The sequence below is a fragment of the Cyrtonyx montezumae genome, unplaced genomic scaffold (genome assembly GCF_038088225.1).
Source record: "Cyrtonyx montezumae isolate F1298 unplaced genomic scaffold, pur_monq_1.0 scaffold_11, whole genome shotgun sequence".
Lineage (NCBI taxonomy): Eukaryota > Metazoa > Chordata > Aves > Galliformes > Odontophoridae > Cyrtonyx > Cyrtonyx montezumae.
In genome coordinates this window covers 14,885,273-14,906,098 of record NW_027071837.1, presented here as the reverse complement: position 1 = coordinate 14,906,098, position 20,826 = coordinate 14,885,273, and the positions used below count along the sequence as shown (strand labels likewise).

Sequence of the window (20,826 nt, the reverse complement as noted above, 5' to 3'; positions counted from 1 at the left end):
TCGTTCTTGATTAAAGGACTCCACGTGATAATAGGGCCATGTTATGAAAATGTCAGTAATTCAAAAACCGTGGAGCAGTTTCTAATGGGTCTCTCCAACCTATAGATAAGTTTGTTTTTTCTGATGGTTCACACGGCAAACAACAATGGTTGGTGTTATTAATGCCACTCATCTTAACAACCTCATAAATCCTGAGACATTTTTACTCACCCAAGAGAACTCACCAAACATACTGAAGACGCATTTGCATGAGTAAAACTGACAAATGTTCATAAAATAGAAGCCCACTTGTGCAGGTAGGAAAGCATAATTAAGTTTTCATCTTTTATTAACTGTCTCTCTGCACTCCCAAAATATATCCTCAGCTGGTGTACCAACAGGCAAAGCCCCGCTGCCTCCAAGGGGAGCTCTTCCAATTCACAACAGTAGATGATCTAGCCATGTCCTTCACTTTAATGGGTTGGCACCCTTTCTTTAAGACCCTTACCTACCCCTAATTAGACAGAATCCGTGAGTCACAAAAGATACTGATGAACAAAATCAGGAATTTCTTTTCCACTCAACATAAAAAAGAAAATAGAGCAGCTGTTCATCTCAAAATGCAACACTGGAGAAAGAACCTAGAGAACGTCTTGTATTTTTTGAGAAGCAAATTCATTAAATATTAAATACAATATAATCTCTCTCACTTTTTTACCTCTTAGTGCCCTCACACACCTCATGTGACTTCTTTACATCTCACCCTTATGTTGGTTCTGTGCCAATGGACTGAGTACCACTCTCTGTGATTAAAACTGATTAAGAGCGCTCCTTTTCATCATTAGAAAACTCCACAAACACTGGGCAATTATATTTCACTTACTCCTTGATCAAACAGCTATGACAGCTTGCTAAGTTATTTACGACAGACAAATCCTCAAATCGTGCATTTTTAAGGCATAGATGAAGCCAGTTTGTTGGAATGTACTTGTGCATAAGAATCAGGATCCACCTCTGCAAAGGACCCAATTTTGCTGCTGGATGCTGCTGATGAAGAGGTACAGAACTCCCTGTGTAGCTGAAAACAGGATAGTGATACTGGATAGCTGACCAAACTTGGCACTGAACAACTTAAATGAGGCTGTAGAGTACATGCTGATGTATCCTAACTCAAGGAGATGGTCCAGCTGACTTCAAGGTCAATGTCTCCATAACGGTTTCACAGCGTGACCATCTAAAGGACTTTTTTATTCCAGATTGCTTCAAGAAACCCAGCCCTCTGAGGACAGGTCCTGCCACCTTTCACATGACGAATGACAGCACACTTGGACTCAGTTCTTGCAGAGCAATGTCCTACCTATATTAGTAGGGGCAGAATCATGACATATTTCTTACTGTTAATTTGGTGCCCAGTTATGGCACTGTTAATCATTCTGGTGACCATTTCATCATGCAAATAATTGCATTGATTTCAGTGCTCACATGAGGAAGTGCTCACCAATATTAGAAAAGCACACTTGGGGATAGAGCTTCACAATCTATTTGCATTTCTATGTGTAGCACAGTTAAGAGTTATATCATTTCAAAGGGAAAGCAGTCTAATTAATTTTTTCAGAGAGGGCTGTTTCTTGCAGATGTTTTCTTGTCCTTGATTTAATAGAGGCTCACAGCCAGCCCTCTCCCCCCCCCTTTATGGCTTTAATGATATAATATTAGGAAAAAACTGTAGATGACTGAAATTGTACATTAGTACATAATTTTTTGCAAGAGCTCTTTCAGTACTTCCATTCCATCAGATTAGACCAGATGGATGACAAGTACTTTTGTACGTGGTTTTCTACCTCTTAATAATTTCCCTCTGTGAGCGAATCTGACACACAGGTACATGTTCTGAACATTTCATTATCTTTGCTCATATTCCCAAGTATGTGTGGTAAGTGTCGTTAAACAAACTCATTCCTATTTCAGCTTGATGGTGACATGGATTGAACTTTTGGAAGAAAAAGCAAATCTAGCTTAAGCAGAGAAGTTGCTTCCAAGCAGCTGCAAAGTTGCTTATAATTTAATTCTCTTAACTCCAACACTATGTTTTTATATGACTAAGGGCCATCATCTACTGTGAAGTATTTATAGCAAAAAGGGAAAACCAGCTCCTGAAAGCACATCTACATTCAGCATAGCGTTGATAATATCAACTGTCCCTCTGACACTGGCATCTCAGATGCTCAGAAAGTTGTAATATATTATGAAGATGACTTAAAATATTGGCACGAACAGTAAATATTATCAATATGACTTCACCATTTAATATTGCTGTTATTTTTGTAATGTTAAGATCTGTAACTCTGTTAATTCTTCTGACTGATCTGGACTGGCAGAAGTGAACAAACACACAGTCAGTGCAACTGAAAGCAGCAGTGTGGACACTGTCCCTCCAGGTATCTCTGGGTGAAGAAATCAGTACTACATACAGTGTGAGGACCTTGCAAGCAGGCAAAGTCCTTCAAAAGGAAATCTTCCTGAGTCTTACTTTACAAACTACGTGCCAGAGGACAACAGGCGTGAGCAGCAATTGTCTGAAAAGGTTTACAGTCAAACTCAACGGGACAGAGTAGGAGTAGCAATATTAAAGCCACTGAGAAGCACAGGACTACGCATAATCTCCTCTAACACGCTCAAACAATAAAGGCTCTGCAACAGTGCATAGTCTTAGTGATTTAAGAAGCAGCAGACATGACTTGGAGCTACTGTGAAAGCTTTTTGATAGTGTCATCGGTCCATCATTGGAATTGATCCCATCCTCTGGTAGGGAGTGCATCCCCCTTCTTCCAAAGAAGCACATATTTTAATTCACTTCTGTAAAGATTAGGTATCACTTAGATCAGTGTTTCAACTGCACCAGACAGCAGTGAGCTTTGTATTCTTGCATGAAATTTGCAGCTTCTATTGCTAGATGCCAGATAATGAGAACCAAACCAGGGAGGCTCTGTATGGTCTTGTTCTGAATATCGTCAAAAATGGCCCTAATTGTTTATACCTAAAGCAATTCTACCATTTATTCTGTCTTTAGTAGAATAATGGAGGACAAAATGGAAAAATATCCTTTTCAACAACAAATCCCCCACTCTAGGCAGCAGTTTCCCCTGCTTTTATCCCACTTGCACTTTAATACAAAATAATACTAAAAAACCTGTAATGATGGTGACTCAGCTGCCCTTCCAGGTGACTTATGCAGTAGCTTTATTTCTATTCATATCTCACCTGGACGGCTTTTCATTTTGCTTCTTGACAATGGACTCCTATTGCCCTAGAGAAAGCAGGCATCATACTCCTTGAAGAACTTTGAACTAGTTGTGCAATGTTAACACAAGACTTCCATCAACCACTTGCCACGTTCTCAAACAGGAATTATGACAATTAATTATAAATAATGAGAAATCCTGATGTATCAGTCCTCTTTACAAATCAAACATTACATTTCTCTCGGGTTGTTATCTCTCTGGGACCAGACTGTAATGTCCTGACTCTTTCTTTACTGGCTTGTCTTGCTCTTTATGAGTCCTGTCAAATGTCTCAAAGCCTTGCTTATAAGGCCATTCCTACATCTCTAACACATACCCTTTTCCTATTAGATACATATATATTTAATTACATATCCTCTGCCCCTACCACTAGAGACAAGTCCTTTCTTGTTTCTGAATGTTCCTTCCACTGAGATTCTCAGTTTCTTAACGTAACATTTCTTTCTCCTGTGAGTGTGTTAGTTCTCCCCATTTTGCCTTCCTCAGGAACTTTGCAAATCCTTGATTCACATCACAACTTGCCCCTACTTCTTTAATCACCAAAAATTCCAAAACCATATTCACATTCAGAGAAACAGAGATTCACACTAATGGGCATTGTGTACAGAGCTTTCACACTTGCACTTAGGAAAGGTTTCACTGTTTTGCTGTAAAAGCTTGTACAATAGCTTTGCCCTTTGAAAGTACTAGAATGGAACAAAAACATTTTAACGTTAGCTTGAAACAGGGCTCCTTATGTCAGGAACTTGATGTCATGGACTTACTCATACACAGTTGTCCATCCATTCTCATCACTTTTGGTTGCCAGGAGTCCTGTGTTTCCAGGATATGTCATCAGAGCCAGGTTGTAGCCTTGGGCATAAACCCTTTTCAGAACACCATTGCTGCTTATTGTCAACCAGTACACCTGGCCTCCCGGCACCACAACCCACAGGGGCAAGCCGCTCGTGTCTCTGCGGATGTGCACCGAATTCCCATTGCTGCTGGTGATCGTGGCAACATCCCCATCCCCGCTGTACGTGAAGTTGTAAATATAGTCTCTCGTGATGAGGTTCAGGGTGTGCAGGTGGGTGCCATTGATGGTGAACTGATACAGTTCCTGGTCTGCCGGTGATGCAATCTCGTACATGTTCGTGTCACTGAGGTGAGCCTTGTTTCGGCTGACGGCGCGGATGCGAACGTTGCCGAGGTCTGCTACATACAGCGTGTCATCGGGAGAGACTGCTAGGGAAGAAGGTGCTTTCAGCTTTGCGTCTTTGGCATATCCACCATCACCTGGGAGATAAATGGTAATGTTACTAATCTGTAATGTCTGCATTTAGGCTGAACCTCACAGCCTGGCACACTGCTTCTTCTCAGCATTTATGTCAATAAGGGAGTATCTGCTTCCGATTCATTAAACCTCCATTATCTAAAGTCGGTGCAATTCTAGATCAGTCTCAGTAAAGACAAACAAGAAGACAAATTATCCAATTTACACCATTTTTACTAGCTCCAAACCTCAGGGAAGTATCGCTGGCAAAATACGAATAAAATAATGTTAGGTGAAGTTGTACACTACTTCTTGTATGCTGATATATGGTCCAAGTAGAATTGTGGTATAAATAAAACAAACAGGACGCGAAAATCAGTAACTCAGAGTAATTAAGTGAAGGAAAGATTAGATTGTACTTACTAAAAACTCAACGCTATAAGAAAATACATGTGAATAACAGCCAAAAAGGGCCTTGAAAATATACCCCCTCCTATATCACTCCTAATTTTACTTAGTACTTATAAATATGATGCATTTTAAGGTTCAAAGAGGATATTTTCACAAACATGGGCTGTACCTGTGTATCTAAATGACTTTAGATGAATAGGACTTTGTGTAACCATATTAAGCCTCACTCTTAGAGAGCAATACATTACTGTTTCTATTGCTCCCCTTCTCCCGACTGAGAAATACAATTTGATGGAGACTGTGAGCATATCCTTTGCTGCCTTGGAAACAGACAAATGAGCCGGTCTCTGCCTACCTGTGCCTGCCTTTCACCTGCCCAGCACTGGCACAATCATTAGATTTGCCACAGTACTTCTTTGTGTGTGTGCTGAGGGTAGATTCCCCAGTCAGAGCCCTGGACAGGATCCTATTCAGCACTGGTACAACAGAGCCATAACTGAAGCTGGCAGCATGTGGCAAAGCTCATGAGATTTTGATTATCCATGATGGGTCAGGAACTCACCTCCTCTGGAAGACCATTTACATTTTTTTTCTCTCCATTCTTGACATACTTTATGTTTTCTTGTCAGTCATTAACCTTTTACTCAAAATGGGAGGCTTATGAATTATGATAGCGTTACAGAGCTGAACAAAGTGGTTCTTGGAGATGACAAGATGACAATATACAGCCTTCCTCTGTGTATGGGAACACTGTCTTTGGTTCCATCATGAAATAGGTTCATGTGAAGAAAAGGCATGATGAGAAGGCATGAGCTAACATTTTTCAGTGGATGAGGAACATTTTGATACTCTTAGCAAGAAGGGCTTCCACATCCAGTGGCATTCAGGTGCAATCTGCACTGGGGCTGCTAACATCTTTGGTACGAGCAAAGCTGACAGAAAAACCCACACTCAGAACTCATTCTGAACACTGTGTACTCTCTGTGTTGAAACAAAAAAAACTATACCCACTCACTGGTTCCTCTAGTGCCAGCTGGAAGACCCATACCTCTGCACCCAATGGATTAAACAAATCCACGAGGAGCTGCTGGTAAGGCTTTTTAATTCCAAGGAAGTGCAACTAGCCTGTTACCTCTGTCACTTTGCTAACCCGCAGCCTTGCCAGAGGGTCTGGACAGTGCAGCAACAGGAAAGTATAGGATGGTGTTGTCTTACCTGAGAAACAGTCACAATTAGGATCAATCTTGCAGTCACAATCTGACGGGGCTCCGGCGATTATGGAGATCTCGCCGTTGGTCGTGACCTGTTGTATCCTGTTGATCTTCCTTTCATCAGTCTCAGCAATGTAGAGTATCCCGCTGTGGGACACAGCGATGGCTCGCGCTGACTCCAGGGTGGAGTGGATGGCCACCTTGCTGACGATGAAGTGGTCGATGCCCGGCACCTGGCAGTGAATGGGGCGTCCCGCGATGATGCGCACACGTCTGCTTTCAGAGATCTGCAGGACAATGTTGTTGTCCAAAACGTAGAGAGAGTTGTCCAGAGGGTTTACTGCCAGGTCTGTTGGCCACTCTAATCGCACCTGTGAAACCAAACCAAGGGGAGGGCAGGTCAAAAAAAGAAAAGAAGAAACAAAAGAACAATTAAGGCACAAAGCAGTTTTGTTCAGCCATCTCTGAGGACCATGCCATCGAGGTTCTCAGTGGAATTACCCACCACTGCTGTGCTAGTATGTACCTTCAACTGCATTTGGTGTATTCCTTTCTGAGATCCAGCACCAATGTGGAACTAAATTTGACTTCAAAAGTAATTTAGCAACCTCTGAAAAGTACTTGCACAAGTCCATTAAGGGTGGAACTTTATTATACCTATGCAGTCATGCAAATAAAAGCATACACTTTGTGTCATGCAACGTCAGCCAGAAAATTCTCTGGATCTGAGTGTTATTGTTTCAAGGTTGTGCTCAACACCGGCGGAGTGGGAAACAGAGGTTGGTGATGTCCTAACACTTTAATTGACCGTTAGCACAAAAGGAAAATGACACGGTAGAAGAGCATGACACACTGCCACAATTTATTTACTAAGCAAGAAATGTTAATAAGACTTATGTGCCATAAAATATATAAGCTCATTAATTCTTCGTAATGTAATAACGCACCGATATATCAGACCTCGCATGATACAGTAGCCCAGCCATAATTATTTATAATGATTTTAGTTTGTGAATTCAGTATTTCTGTCACGGCCTAAGTAAATTTGTCATAGGTAAGGTGAGCTTTTTGCCTTTCTACACTCAGGTGAGGGTATCAAGTTTCCAAACAGCTCCGGAGAAGCTGCTAGAAGAATGACTTCGCTGACTTGATGCCTGTTGCACCAGGACCCAAAGGAATTCAGCATGTTCCCAGCTGGAGGAGGGGCAGCCTGTCATCCTGCAAGACAGCTGGTATGGAGGCTGCTGACCACAGCGTGTTCTTGCAAGAGCTTCACATTCGTCCTACAGAGAATGCTCTGCAGACAGTGCAGCAGTTCTGGTCTGGGAACAAGCAGCTGAGGGGACCAGTGCTTCTCCCCGGTTAAAAGCTGGTGGAGGATTTAGTTTGCAGCTTGTTTATGGAAAGGTCACAGAACAACTGAGTTGCAGAGACTGCAAGACAGACTATTTTTATCTCAAGATGCTCTGCTCGTTATCCTTTGTGAAGAGATGGCTGCTTTTATCTGAGTGGAATTTCTATAGACTAAACATTTCAGTCATCAGAAGAGAATAAATGCCAAACTAGAACACAATGGCAGTTTCCACAGAAGCTTCCACTATTTCATGTACTGTTTTTGTTCATTTTTCCACTGTGCTAATTAAACGATCTACGAATGCAGAGACCACAGATGATAACACAATGCTCAGCACTGCAGAATAACATATGGTGGAATGTGTGGCCATCACAAGCCACCTGCTCGCCTGGGGTCAGCTCAGGCACCAGGCTGAAGGCCAGCCTGCCTTTTGCAAGCATCGGTACTTCCAGATAATCTCATTTCCAGAAGCACATTGCTGGCTTGATAATTGATGTTTTAATAAAGCGAGGGCACTGCGGCTCCCGCGTCTCTCCCTGCGTGGTTACGCGGTGCACCACACCATTATGAAGGCTCATGGAGTAATCGAACTCCTCCTTGTGCCCAGTCCATTTTACTCGACAGCATAATAAGTGGCACTAAAACTAATGCTGTTGGGTTCAAGATCTCTTCTGAACCAAGTGGCAGAGTCACTCCAAATGACGATAACTGTGGTGAGATGGTTGGAAGCAGATTCCTCCCGTAAAGGTGCTGAATTGTGTTCCACCCAGCACACACGGGCTGCTGCACGGAGCTGATAGCGCGTGCCTTCCTTGCTTCAGCTGAGAGCTTGCTGGAACCTGAACAAAACTTCAGGCACATGCAAACCTCTAAAGGCTGGCTGAGGGAAACTTGGGAAGAAACATCTCTGCAATGCGCTTTCAGTGCAGAACATTTGATTGCTCTGTGAGACCGAATGGATTATTTGCAATGGCAGACACCTTAACGCCCCCTTCACAGATCACCCTCCTGTAAAAATAATCTGTGATTAACTGTAACTAGATTATTAGTGGGAAAAACTTTGGGTTGAGACTCCCTGTTTTTGCCACATTGACGATGCACAGCACCTGCCATATCTTAATACCTGGTTTGCCTTCACGGACCAGCCACATTGTCTCTGCCTCACTGAATAAATTGAATTCCTCCCCCTGTGAAGGTACGTCTGGTGTCTTGCAGATAAACAGCGGCTGATCTGGACCAAAACAACTTTTTCTCTGGTTGATTTGAGGCTGGTTTTGTTTATTGAGGTAGAATAAGCTTTATGGAAATGTCCATTTCACTTGCAGCAAGGTGCCTAAAACCTAAGAAGAAGCTGGATCTTAACAGCTGCCATTATCTGCAAGCACACTGCTTCCATACTGATTGCTTCTGTAAATCTAGCTGCATTATGGTGAAAATAGATCAAATTTAAACTGAGGACATCTAAACAGTTCTGGCTACTGGATGTGACCTGCCACTCAGCTCTCTGCAAAGCTCACAGAAGGATGACTGCACTCATTCCCGGGTTCAAAGCAGCTATGGATGTATTAATGGTCTAATTCCAGGTGAAATATTAAAGCTAGCATGTACTTGTCTGGAGTCTGCAGCAAAAGAACAGCTGCCACTTGTTGCAGGCTGGTGGGAAAAAAAGGCCATGTAAACCAATTGAAAGCAATCAAACATACAAGCAAATGCAAAACGCAGAATGTTCTGAATCTGAAGAAGAAATTCAGATTTAGGAAGAAATCTGTGTTGCTCGGGGCAGGATGTGGCTTCACGGCATCGAAGTTGTGTGAGCTGGGGCTGCTGCTCATCCCTCTTCTGCCCCTGCAGCCCCCACAGCACCACTGAGCTTTCCCTGCTCCTGTGGTGAGCAGGTTCAGGAATCATGTCTGGCTGAAAACTAATCACCTCAATCAGCTTAAGCTGAAGTGTAAGTGCACCCTCAGGTTCATTGTTACCTTGAAAAGTCACGGGTTGTTTCTTTTCTTTGAAAGCAAGCTGCCCTCTGGCAGGCTTCTGTGACCAAACCATCAGTTTTGCTGCGTTCAAAGCCGATAAACATATTACAGAGAAGCACTTCAATTCTCATCTGATATGACTGTGCCTATTAAAAAGTTTTTCCAGACAAAAACTCAGTTAGGGTTAGAATATTAAGTCAGTAAATGTACTTTTTAATCTGTGAGACTCCTCTCCTATAGAGGATATAGTTTTCTTATAATTAAAAATTGAGCCAACTGCCAAGTGTGTTTGCTTATACTCGATAGGTTCTTATTTTTAAGCAGTGCACAGAAATGGCTTGGCAGATTATCCCGTTATAAGCAAACAGATAAGATCTGTTCAGTACCTTACTTCACACATTGAAATTTTCAGGTGAGAATCTTGGTTTGGTTCACTGGAGACTGAGCATATGCAGTGGAAATCACTGTGGAAACAAGTGAACCCTTGAGCAATGAGACCTTTTGCATGTAAGTATTAGCATGCCAACTTCTCTGGGAAGCCAGCATTTAACTGTCAACATAAGGTTCCAGCTATAGGTAATAATCAATGTCTGGTTTGAGGAGTGCAAAATTAAAACCCATTGGCCCAGCTTTCTAACAGGTTTTGTTCATGTCAAGTGTTCTGGAAAACACAAAGTGCACCGAGATGGTTTCAATTTAAATGCATTTTCACGGGGAGATCTACATTTAGGTAGTTAAATAGCTCTCAGACTTGAATGGTGGATATTTTTTCTTTCTTGGAACAATTTGCATGGGCTTATATAACTATCTGCCTACCTATCTATCTGGTGGTTGTGAAAGCTAAATATTTTTCATAGAGCAAAACATTGCAACTAGGTAAATAATGTGAGTATTTTGCAACGTAGCACTCATCTCTTACACACACACAGACACAATGCACACACATTTCAGTGTTAAAGAACAGTACCGTTTTGCTTTTGGTTTTGACCACATGACCAAAAGTTCTGCACGTTTTGCACAATAATTTACAGCTGTAGCATTTTTGGTGTTATTTTACAGAAATCAAACATGTGCTACTGTTCATATCAAAGTGAGAAAAGTAACGAGGGAAGAACCTATCCCGGTCCATAGATGCAGGCTTCAAGAGCTTAACTGTTTGAGGTGCTGGGGTAAACTTCACTAGGGTAAGTTTCATTTATTGTGGATGAAAAGAAGCTGCACAAATCCATAGAAAGTCTTCACCGTCGCTTTGATTTCTCGCTATGCATTGCCTGTATGTTTTAATTCCATTTAATGTAGTAGCATAAAATTCATGCCAAATTGGTTCTGATAGTCCTGACTGATGGATTACTTCCTATGGGTGCTGCTCAGCCTGAAGCATTTCTATTTATGCTAGCTTTGTCTTTATGCTGCTCTAAGATATGCATCTGCAGACCTGGCCACAGCGTCCTCCATATTCTTCTTTTGCTGATAATCTCATTCTCTCATGTCTTCTCTCCACACTCCAGCTGTTGCCTCCAGCCCTTTACACACCCACCACTACTCCAAACAGTGCTTTTCCTCTTCCTGCTGAGTCCCCTCTTTCTCCTCCTCCCCTGTGTACAAAGGCTCAGAGGAAGGACTTGCTCAGGTGGGGCTCTAGAGGTGAACACACAGCTCACAAGGCTGGAGGAGCCCGGTTCTGCTTCCCTGAACTTTCTACACGATGTCTCACTACACACATTCCTCTCTATTTTCTCACAGTTGACAAGCACTGATATTTTTTTCATCATTTTTCTGTCAGTTTGCTCTCACTTCTGGGCTCTCTCTTTTGTTGACACTGACACTGTCAGCTCCTCTGGGCAGCATAGCTCCTGCCTTAATGGCACAGAGGCAGAGCTGTGCTCATGCGGCCCCACACAGGGAGCACTCTGCAGTGGGATTACAGCCTCCTCCCACACACAGCCAGCCTTTGTTTCCCATGCTCCTTGACGCTGCCTACTACAAAATGCACAATTATGCCGTTCAGCTGTAGCGGTCCCCGCTCTAAACCTCACCAATGTTCCTCTCGATTCACTCATCGTTCCCCAGTGCGAAACCCAAATAAATGAGTTTCACAGCCTAATGACCGCTGTTTGCTGCCCTAGGCCGGGCGAGCAGCTGTGGCACACTGACAGAGGCAGCTCGGAGCTCTGAGGCTGTGATTCCCTGGGAATCATGGCTTGAATCATGGGGGATCATGCTTCCCCAGCCTGCCCCTACCCCCAGGTATGCCCCGCAGAGGAGCGCGGTGGGGAGGCCCACACCACCGGCCTTCACTGCTCCTCTCCGCTTTGCTTGCTGCAAGCTTTGCTGTTCTCTGTGTCTTTCCAGCTCTCTTCTGGTTCCACGATTTCTTTTTTTTTTTATGATTTTTTTTTTCTTCTGCTCAACAACTTCAAAGCCTGCACGAGGAATCTTGGGTTGACTAAATCGATAGGAAAGTTGATTTCTAGTGGGACAGGTTTCACACTGTCTTTATTTAATAATAGACAGAATATTATCTAGAAACACTTAAGCCCATTGACTATGAAAATCAATGGGACTTAGATTCCTAAGCCATTTAAGTCTGTTTAAACATAGTATCCGTGGTTTACACAGGTTAGGAAGAAAATACTTTGTTAAACATCCAGAAGGAATTACAAAGTATTTCAAGCAGGCTGGTGCCTCCCAGAGAAGGACTCTTCGAGTAAAATGTCTGAAAATAAACCACGAATTTGAATCTAATCCTAACATGTCTCGGTGCCAGAGTGGGAATAGATGTCCTCCAAACATACCCCTGCGTTAACTTGCGTGACCAAAAGGAGGGAACTAATGGGGCTCCTGCTGCTGTGCCTCACTTCCTCACCTGCACTGCTGTGGCCTGTGCTGGTTAAATGACACGGCACAGAAGTGAGACTGCATAAATCTCCACGAGACTCTCGCTAGTTTTAGCCTCACCTTTCTATTCTGAGGGCCGAAGATACGGATGCAGGAAGCTGCTGGGCTGCCAGTGCAGAAACGGTGAAAGATCTCAAAATTAAATTGAGGCAGTAATTAAAAGCTGTTTGAGAATAGTGAGGCCAGAGCCAGATAAGGTGGTTTTTACTAAATGACTCCTGAGGTCTGTGAAAGCACCTAGCCTGAACACTGAGAAGAACTGAACATAACTCAAACTGAGATTTCCAAAACTGTAATAAAAGTACCTATACATCTCACATTTTGCAGACCAGACAAGAAAACTTGACTCCTTGCAGAAATCCTTCTGTGTATTATTTACATTTAGTACGTACTTACAAGAAAACCCATCGGAGAGCGTTTGAATCTTGTCTGTCAGTGAAAGCAAATTTTTGTCAACTGAGTGCATTTGTTATTGCTGTGATGCCTATCCGGATACATGTTATCAGATTGTGCCAGAAAAGCAAACAGAAATGATGTTCTCTAGTAAAATTCAAGATGTTTTCAAAAAGGTTCCTGATATCTCCAGCAAAGTTGTGGATCTCTGGATCTCAGTAATTTCTTGATGTAGAAAGTGAATGAATCTCTACATGGTGCTAATTCCTTAAAACAAAATCCAGAAACAGTGGAATGAACAGATTAGATTAAAAATCCTTCTGGATAGGAGCGTTCGCACTGTTTCACAATGCAATGCCTGGCTTAGCACTAAGCTACTTACACCAAGTTCCAACCACTGACCTCTCCCAGTTCACTCAGTTTTTGATGTATCTTTCATGAATCGTTCAGTGCTCTTATTACAGTTCACACTAACAGACAAAGTCATTGGCTTTGTTGTTCCCATTGACGTGGACACAGAAATCTAACTGAACTGGCAACTATAATAGAAGAAGAAAGAAATACATATGGATGGAGGACCTAGAGGGTTTTACATCACATCATGACTTCCTCCAGTTTTCACCAGAGACAGCTACATGCTGTTCAGTTTTCCATTTTGCTCTGAGCGGTTGATTGAATGGCTATTGAGTGATGTTCAGACATTTATGATTTTCCTGCAATGTGACCTACATTGCTAAACTTCATAAATTTATCCTCCAAGGCAGTGTATCATTTTGCATGCCATATCCATCCCAAAGGAATCTATCAGCAGGAGATGAGGCCCAGTTTGTAAAAGCTGAATGTCCTTCAGACATTTTTAGCTAATTTGTTTGTAAATGTGTTATTGTCAGAGTAACACACTGCATAAAATGGCGCTCTCTATCATTCTGTTTGCGTCTCTCTGCGTCCAAAACTTAATAATGCACAGCTATAAACATAACCTCTGTATGGCAGGCTACAAATGGGTACAACCAATTTCTGTCTTGACATTTGCATTTTTTTCTGCACTGACACAGTGTCTATTCTCATTTTTGCTCATGAGAAACAGTGGTAGAAAAGATGCTGAAGCAAAACCACTATCATGAAGAGGGGAAATCAGGCACTCCTTGCTGTCTTCCCCTGGCTGCAGCTCTTGCCACATTATTCCTGCAGCTGCCACAGCTTGCTTCCATTTGACTTCAGCAGCCTGTAAGGATAACTCAGTCCTAACAGTAATACTGCAGACATCACTAAGACCTCCAAAACAACATTTCCTGGTGCTAAAACCTTTCCAGGCTTTGTTTATAACTAGCAGTGAGACCCAAGAAGTACCCAGACAGCAGTGAAACAACACTCTCTAGAATTCCCTCATGCTGACATATTTCAAAGCCCTGCCCTTTGTAGACAGTTACTATTACAGTGTTGTACTGACACAGCCTACGGACTTTCAGGTTCCTCTTAGCACTTGGAGCAATTTGCAGGCCACAAGAATTGCCATGCTGGCTTTTCTGAGCCTCCTCCCAATGGTTATTATGGTGCAGTGTTTTCAGTCATACAACCATTCCCACATTTGCTTTTCATAGTTTCAAATGCAACAGTTTGCCAACACAAAAAAATATTCAACGACCTGACAATATTACTGAATACCCAATTTATTTATTTTTTCTATGTATGCACTGGTATTATTATTCCTTCAATTCCTGTATGCTTTCTCCTGATCCATAATAGAAAGACCAAGAGTTCAAAGAACAGCCCTCACTGACCAGTACAGCAAGAAGACATCACTGCAGAAAGCAAGCCATCCTTCTGGTGACTGCTGCCCTCCATGCTCTCCCATATGCAAGCTCCAGACTTGGTCTCCCTCACCCTAGCACTGTGCAACGTTTCCAAATGCTGAAAGCAGAAAACACAGCGCTGAGATGCTACCCACATCTTGAAGACGTTTCTTACTTCCTGCAGTCTCTCATTTTGAAAAATAAAATAAAATAAAATAAAACCTGTCTCTAGCAAAAAATAAGGTAAAAGCCATGAGAGCACTCTGCCAGGACTCCTCTTCACTGTGGGTCACACGGAGCTTTCAGTGCCTCCTGCCTCGACAGCCAAGGAAAAGGCTGCAAGTGCTGAAGGCTGATTAAAATGTACGTACCATTTTTACTCAGAAGTAATGCATTATTTATGGCAGATAATTGAAATAGAGTGCTGTTTTGCAGGTGACCAATAGGAAAAGAGCACTTGGGACTTTAAGGATGAAATTGGAGTGTGACTTCACCACACGGTATCTCACTTCTATGACTAATATTTCAAATTCAGTGATAGAATAATTTGATTAGAATATAAATTAGGTGTGATGAAACCATCCTGCTCTCTGTTTGATATTCTAAAAATCACATTATACACCTACAAGTTTGATTCATGAGCTTTCACAGATTCTTTTCCACCTGAGGTCCTAATCCTATGAGCCTCCTTTTTCTCAGCCCCTGTTAAAGAAAGGCCACTCAACCTCTCCTCTACCCCCAGGAAAAAATTATTTTATCTTCTACCTGACGTTCCCCTTTAAAAGAGGCTTTCAGCTTGGTTTTGCTTCAAAGTATGGATACTAGCAATGTCTTTTTCTTGCAAATGCTATTATGCCTGGAATTATTTTGTCTAGGTTTCTGGTTACAGAGACTAATTATTCGAAAGCAGGATTTCTGGACTACTACCAGCTCTTCTGGACTACTTCAAAAATTAGGAAAAATTAACAAAGCAAAGACAGCTCTGAATGTCTCCTGTAAAGGAAGGCCACAAATAAGAAGTAAAGATCCTGTAAATCATCATGTTGTGTGCTTTTAGGTCAGCGATTTCAAGCATACATTCAATATGCACTTCTGCAAAGCACCGAAATGGACAGCACAGAGAATTTGTATACTTGAGGTGCATCAATTACTCTTAACTAGAAGAGTGTATCAAAAGCCTCATAGAGGTAGAGGACTAAAGGCAGATCAAGAACAGGAATAGTTTTGCTACAGGGAGAACCAAGCCACTGCTTTTTGATGGCATGTAGCTCTTCAACAGAGGAACAGTATTAAGCATCTACCACTAAAATATGGCAACAAGAGAGCATTCTGTGCTTTCTGCTTTTACAAGAATGCAGCTTACACTGTCATGTTTATAGAGAAACACCTACAGGGACAATGTGTCTTCCTCCAGCAATACTAATTAATTGTGTCTCCGAAATCCTGCAGTTGGTTTGTGCTATCCTACTCTCACCCTGGCTTGAAAGCATGCAGCTTGGAAACCATTTGGTTCTTATGCTGGCAGCTCGCACCCTCTGCTTCTCACCCGCTCATCAGATCATGGTTTTGTCTTTGCATTTTCCTTTCCTGCTTCCAATGCACTCAGGGAAAGTCCTGTTCTTGCTGCTTGCTCTGATGAGCAGCCCCTCATTGCCGCTCTCAGCTGAGGTCACCGTGTCCTGGGAGCTTTTTGTTCTGTTCAAAAGGCATCCACAATGCCACTGAAGCGTACTGTGCTGGTGCAGATGCTGGTGGGGAATGCCTGCAGCATGTGTTGCTGAGAGAGCAATGTCAGTGTTTACATTTTGGAGAAATAAAGCACATTTCAAAGTGATTCTGCTCGTCTTTACTCCTGCTTTCCAGGATTCCTCACTGTTTCGTGTGGGTCTTCAGCAGAGTTACTGCTCTCTCCTGTCTCCTCCACATCAGTTGTTCAAGGTAGGCTGCCCAGGACGTGGCACTGGTGCCATGTGTGGGTCCCTGCCTCGTCACTCCCCTTTAAACCTTGTTCTGGAGATGTGCCTTTTAATTTGACCTTTGCAAGCAAATTGCCTACATAAGTAACACTGTCACATTTTTATGAGGGAGCAAAACATTTTGCAGTGTCACTGAAGTTTATGTGAAGTAACACAATATGGATGGTTCCCTCACACGGAGAACTGCTGAACAAAAGCTGATGAAGTGCAAATGTCAAGAAAAAGTCTTCAAACCAGACCTTTCATTTTGCAACACAGCAGTGACAGTTATTAACACCATCAATCAGGCTGGAGCTATTGCTTTGGCACAGACTCACGCCTGGTGGGACTGACATCAGCTTGAGAACAAGGCTATGGTTTCAGGCGAAGAGAAAGCTCTTGGGATTCATTTTCTGTTTCCTTGCAAATGTTTAGTCTCTTCATTTGTGGGGAATGTGCTCAAGATTGGTTTACGCTGTTCCCAAACACTAACTGCAAAAATATAAATGACTCGAGGTTCAGAGTGGTGGAAATTTAGCCCACATATTTCTCAAGGGAGGAAAGATAGGGAATGAAATTGCAAGATGGTAGGAATATCTGCTAATTCGCTCCTCAGCTCTCACCACGGCAATGGAGGCAGAGGAGAAACGAAACTTATTGCTCAACCTGAGCTGAAATACGTTTCCTTTCACACAAAGCCTCCCACAATGCCAATATAACTTCTAGGAATGCTGGATCTAATGAAGTCCGGTTTCCTAAGGACTTTTGTCTCATGGCTGACTGACTTGGGAGTTTAATAAAATCCAAGCACCAAACGAAGCTCTTCTCATGAATGGGGCATTTATTAGATCCTGAGTGGATTCTCTGGAGTTTAATAAAATAAAGCCTGTGCTGCAATATTTCCTTTTGCAAGGGCACTTTATGTCTTTCTCCCATAAATGGATTAATATTTTGTATGGGACTTGTAGGAATTTAATTGCAGTGAAGGGTGGTACTCTTCTGCAAATCTGTTGGAAATCAGCCACAGATTTTGATTTGCTGTCGATTAGCAAGGCGAATATTTACATATTGAGAGAATACCAACAGCTCTTCTTGATATTCTTGAAAAATGTTTTCCCTTTAAAGTTTATCCCTTGTTTGTGTGGCAGTATTCGAAGTTTTGGGGACAGCATTTACAAAAGGAACAACCAGCTCTACCACAAGGGAAGTTACCAGACCTTAATGTAGATGACCACCAAAATTCCAGCACCCACGGTGAGCACTGAGTACATTCACACGTGTAAAACATATTCATAGATCTGGATATGATGTGCAGTTTTCTTTAGATGTGCTTCTCGTCAACTAGTTAAAGAACATGCACTGTGCTGAGAAGTCACCCAAACTAGCTTTGTACATGCAGAAATAGTACTGAGAAGACCAGAATACCATATAAATACCTCAACCTAATGTCCTTTCCTTCTAAATTCAGATTAACGCCCTCAGAGTGAAGTATGAGACAAAGCAATTAGTCAGAGCTGGGTAGTTTATTTGCCACAACACATAATCTTTCCAACCCCAGCTGTCCTCACCCCCACCCCTATCTGTTATGAATACAAAATTCTCTCATAAGAATGAGAAAGCACTGAATAACAAACACAGAGTGATTAGAAAGATGTGTTTCTGTCAAACCTGATATTGGAATAAATGATTAAACCCCTCCATAATCAACTCATATATTAAAGTGAATGCCTTAAAGTGAAAGCTTGTCATTTATAGTAGTTTTCACAACAGGCAGTTATTCTGTGTGTTTACTTCAAGAGTACATTTTAGTATTTCAGTAAATCAAGAAATATTGATTTTGAGCAAGTTGTTGATTTTATTGTCAGAGCAAATTTAGCTTTGAGAATTGATTTTATTTGCCTATTTCGTAAGTCCCTCTAAACACACAATTTGTGAGCAACCCACACTCTCTTGATGTAAATGCCACTTGTAATTTAGCCATAAAACTATCTAAGTGGAGATGGCCAAATTCCTTTTTCTTTACTGTTGATGCCATTGTGGAAGAAACTCAGCGGTCTTACAAGGATATACAATTGCTTTTGACAAAGTGAAAATATCCCTTATTTTCTTTGAGGTAATTTCAGATTAACATGCTTGACTCCAATGGGATGTGATTATTTCTCCGTTTTCTGGTTATCAGCAACAACTTTGGAAAAAAAAATAACCCTACTAAGCAAATCCGATAGAGCTACTTTTCAGAACAGGCATTCTGGGTATTCATTTAATGTCTGTGCCTTGCCAGATATGTGAGAATACTCAAAATTGTGAATTTTGTGAAAAATTTCAATGAGAAGAATCACTTGGGAACCCACAAAATAAATGTTCCAAGCAAGAAACGCTTCCTTAAGCAACACGTACATCTGCTCTGCAGACTGTTAGCAATGTAAGTTCACCTACCAGTGACAGAGAATTGCACAGCAGTTATTACTATACTAAAGCTTACTTTGGCCACTTATTCAGGATGATTTAATATGCCATCATTTATTTTATTGTGTAGAATATTTACTGGCATTCAAATTATAGGAAGATTGTCTCACTGCCCGTGATAAGAACGCGTCTTGATTTTCCAGAATGCTGAAGCTTTTGCAAAATTTTGAGAAATATGCTGCAATAGATTCCTGTAGGTGCTGTGAAATGGAAGCATAGAGGCTGCTCATGGAGAAGGAAGTGCCTTTCTGCCCCTATGGAAAAAAGACCCTATCCCAGCCAAACGCCCATGTTCAAAGAGCAATACAAAGAAGAACCTGCATTATGACATGCATCTTCTTACCTATGATTCTGCGGAAGTTTTTTCTCCATGACATTGGGCCTGTATTGTAGAGGAAGATAAACTAAATCTGTTTCTAGCAAATAGCCAGCCACCATAAAATAAGATTTTAGGGACAGAGCTATTTACATCTTTGGGATATTTGATTTCAACCTGAAAAGTTTACCTTTTCCATTTCATTTTCACGTTAAAAACAAAGCCATTTTATCTCCACATTTGCCAGACCCCCTGTTGAAAGTAATTTGCTAAAGGATGTTTGCATTTTTTAAAAGGAATAGAAAACCATCATTGTGAAGCATCACATTTCAGATTTAGTGAGACATTTTGTTACCGAGCAAAATGAGGGAAATGAGCAAAAATTTGCACATAAATACACACTTGCACATTATATGACCAAGAAAGCAATTACGTGTACAGCCTTAGACGTGGATCACTAGGAGAAAGCAGGGAGCAGCCAATGCACCTGGCTCCATTCCATGCCTCTCCGAGATCTCTAATCTGGTTACTGATGCCCCAGGCACTTGTTATGTGTATCCAAGAAGCAAGCAAACGTGCTTCAGGCAGCAATAAGTTCCACGAAGCATGGCTCCTGCCAGCAGGTCTGCAGCAACGGAGCGGAGAGTCAGTGCCTCCAGCTGCCGAATACTGGTTGCTTCAGTGGGTTCCTGCTCATCATCTGCAGGACTGGCTATCCTACAAGACGAGGTGCTGGAGCAGAAGTCAAGGTGCCCAGAAGCAAATTGTCCTTAAGACAACTACTAGGCTAGTTTAAGCTTGGTCTTAGCACAGCTAACTCACTTGACCCTGTTGTTCTGCCTTACATGGAAAAGCTACGTATCTACTGAACCAGAGTGAATAAGAAGGTGTATCTATCATTTCCCTGCCCTGCATTTCCAAATGCTTAGTGACATGTGAAGTGTAACAAGGACATTATCTTCAGTTCTGACCCTACTAATACAATCCTCAGGTGCTGCTGTGATGGTAGCTTTATATTCCATTTGTTTGTCCTTGTGAAATTAGATAAAAACTACCCGAGACACTGAGTCCATATTCCACATGTATGTTTTTACTGCTGTTATTCAAACTCTATTCAGAAGCCAGGGGCAAGTTCTTACCATTATTATGCAGTATACTTTAGCTGTGGTTTTGCAACTGTGAAAGACTAAGGAAAGGCCAGAGAGAAAACGAAATGCAGAATCAACAGGATGCTGGTGATTAGCTTTCACAGTCCATAATGTACCCTTTGTATGCTGCAGGAAAGCCTTGAGTTTTCTTCAAGCACTGTTTTTCCCCATTTCGAAACTGATTAATTCAAGTATTTATTGGCAAAGGCCAATCCCTTCCTTGTGCTATCCATAAGGGTTGCTCATGGACTGTACAGGAGTACTGTTTATGTTTCTTCATGATTACCTCTGTATCTTCTTTAGTATGAATTAGAGAGATGGTAAGTGTGCTTTAGTCCGTTTTCTTTTACACTGCTCTTGAAATAAGAA

At 41.9% G+C, this 20,826-nt stretch overlaps 1 protein-coding gene across 1 annotated transcript in view; it reads right to left on the bottom strand.

Annotated features, from left to right (window-relative positions):
• Positions 1 to 20,826, bottom strand: part of TENM1 (teneurin transmembrane protein 1) — a 302,504-nt gene that overhangs the window by 16,593 nt on the left and 265,085 nt on the right. Inside the window, exons 25-26 of the mRNA XM_065729661.1 lie at positions 6,160 to 6,526; positions 4,046 to 4,556 (exon numbers count right to left, since the gene is read on the bottom strand). Of these exons, the coding sequence (XP_065585733.1) occupies positions 4,046 to 4,556; positions 6,160 to 6,526 (878 nt within the window). The remainder of the gene's footprint in view (positions 1 to 4,045; positions 4,557 to 6,159; positions 6,527 to 20,826) is intronic.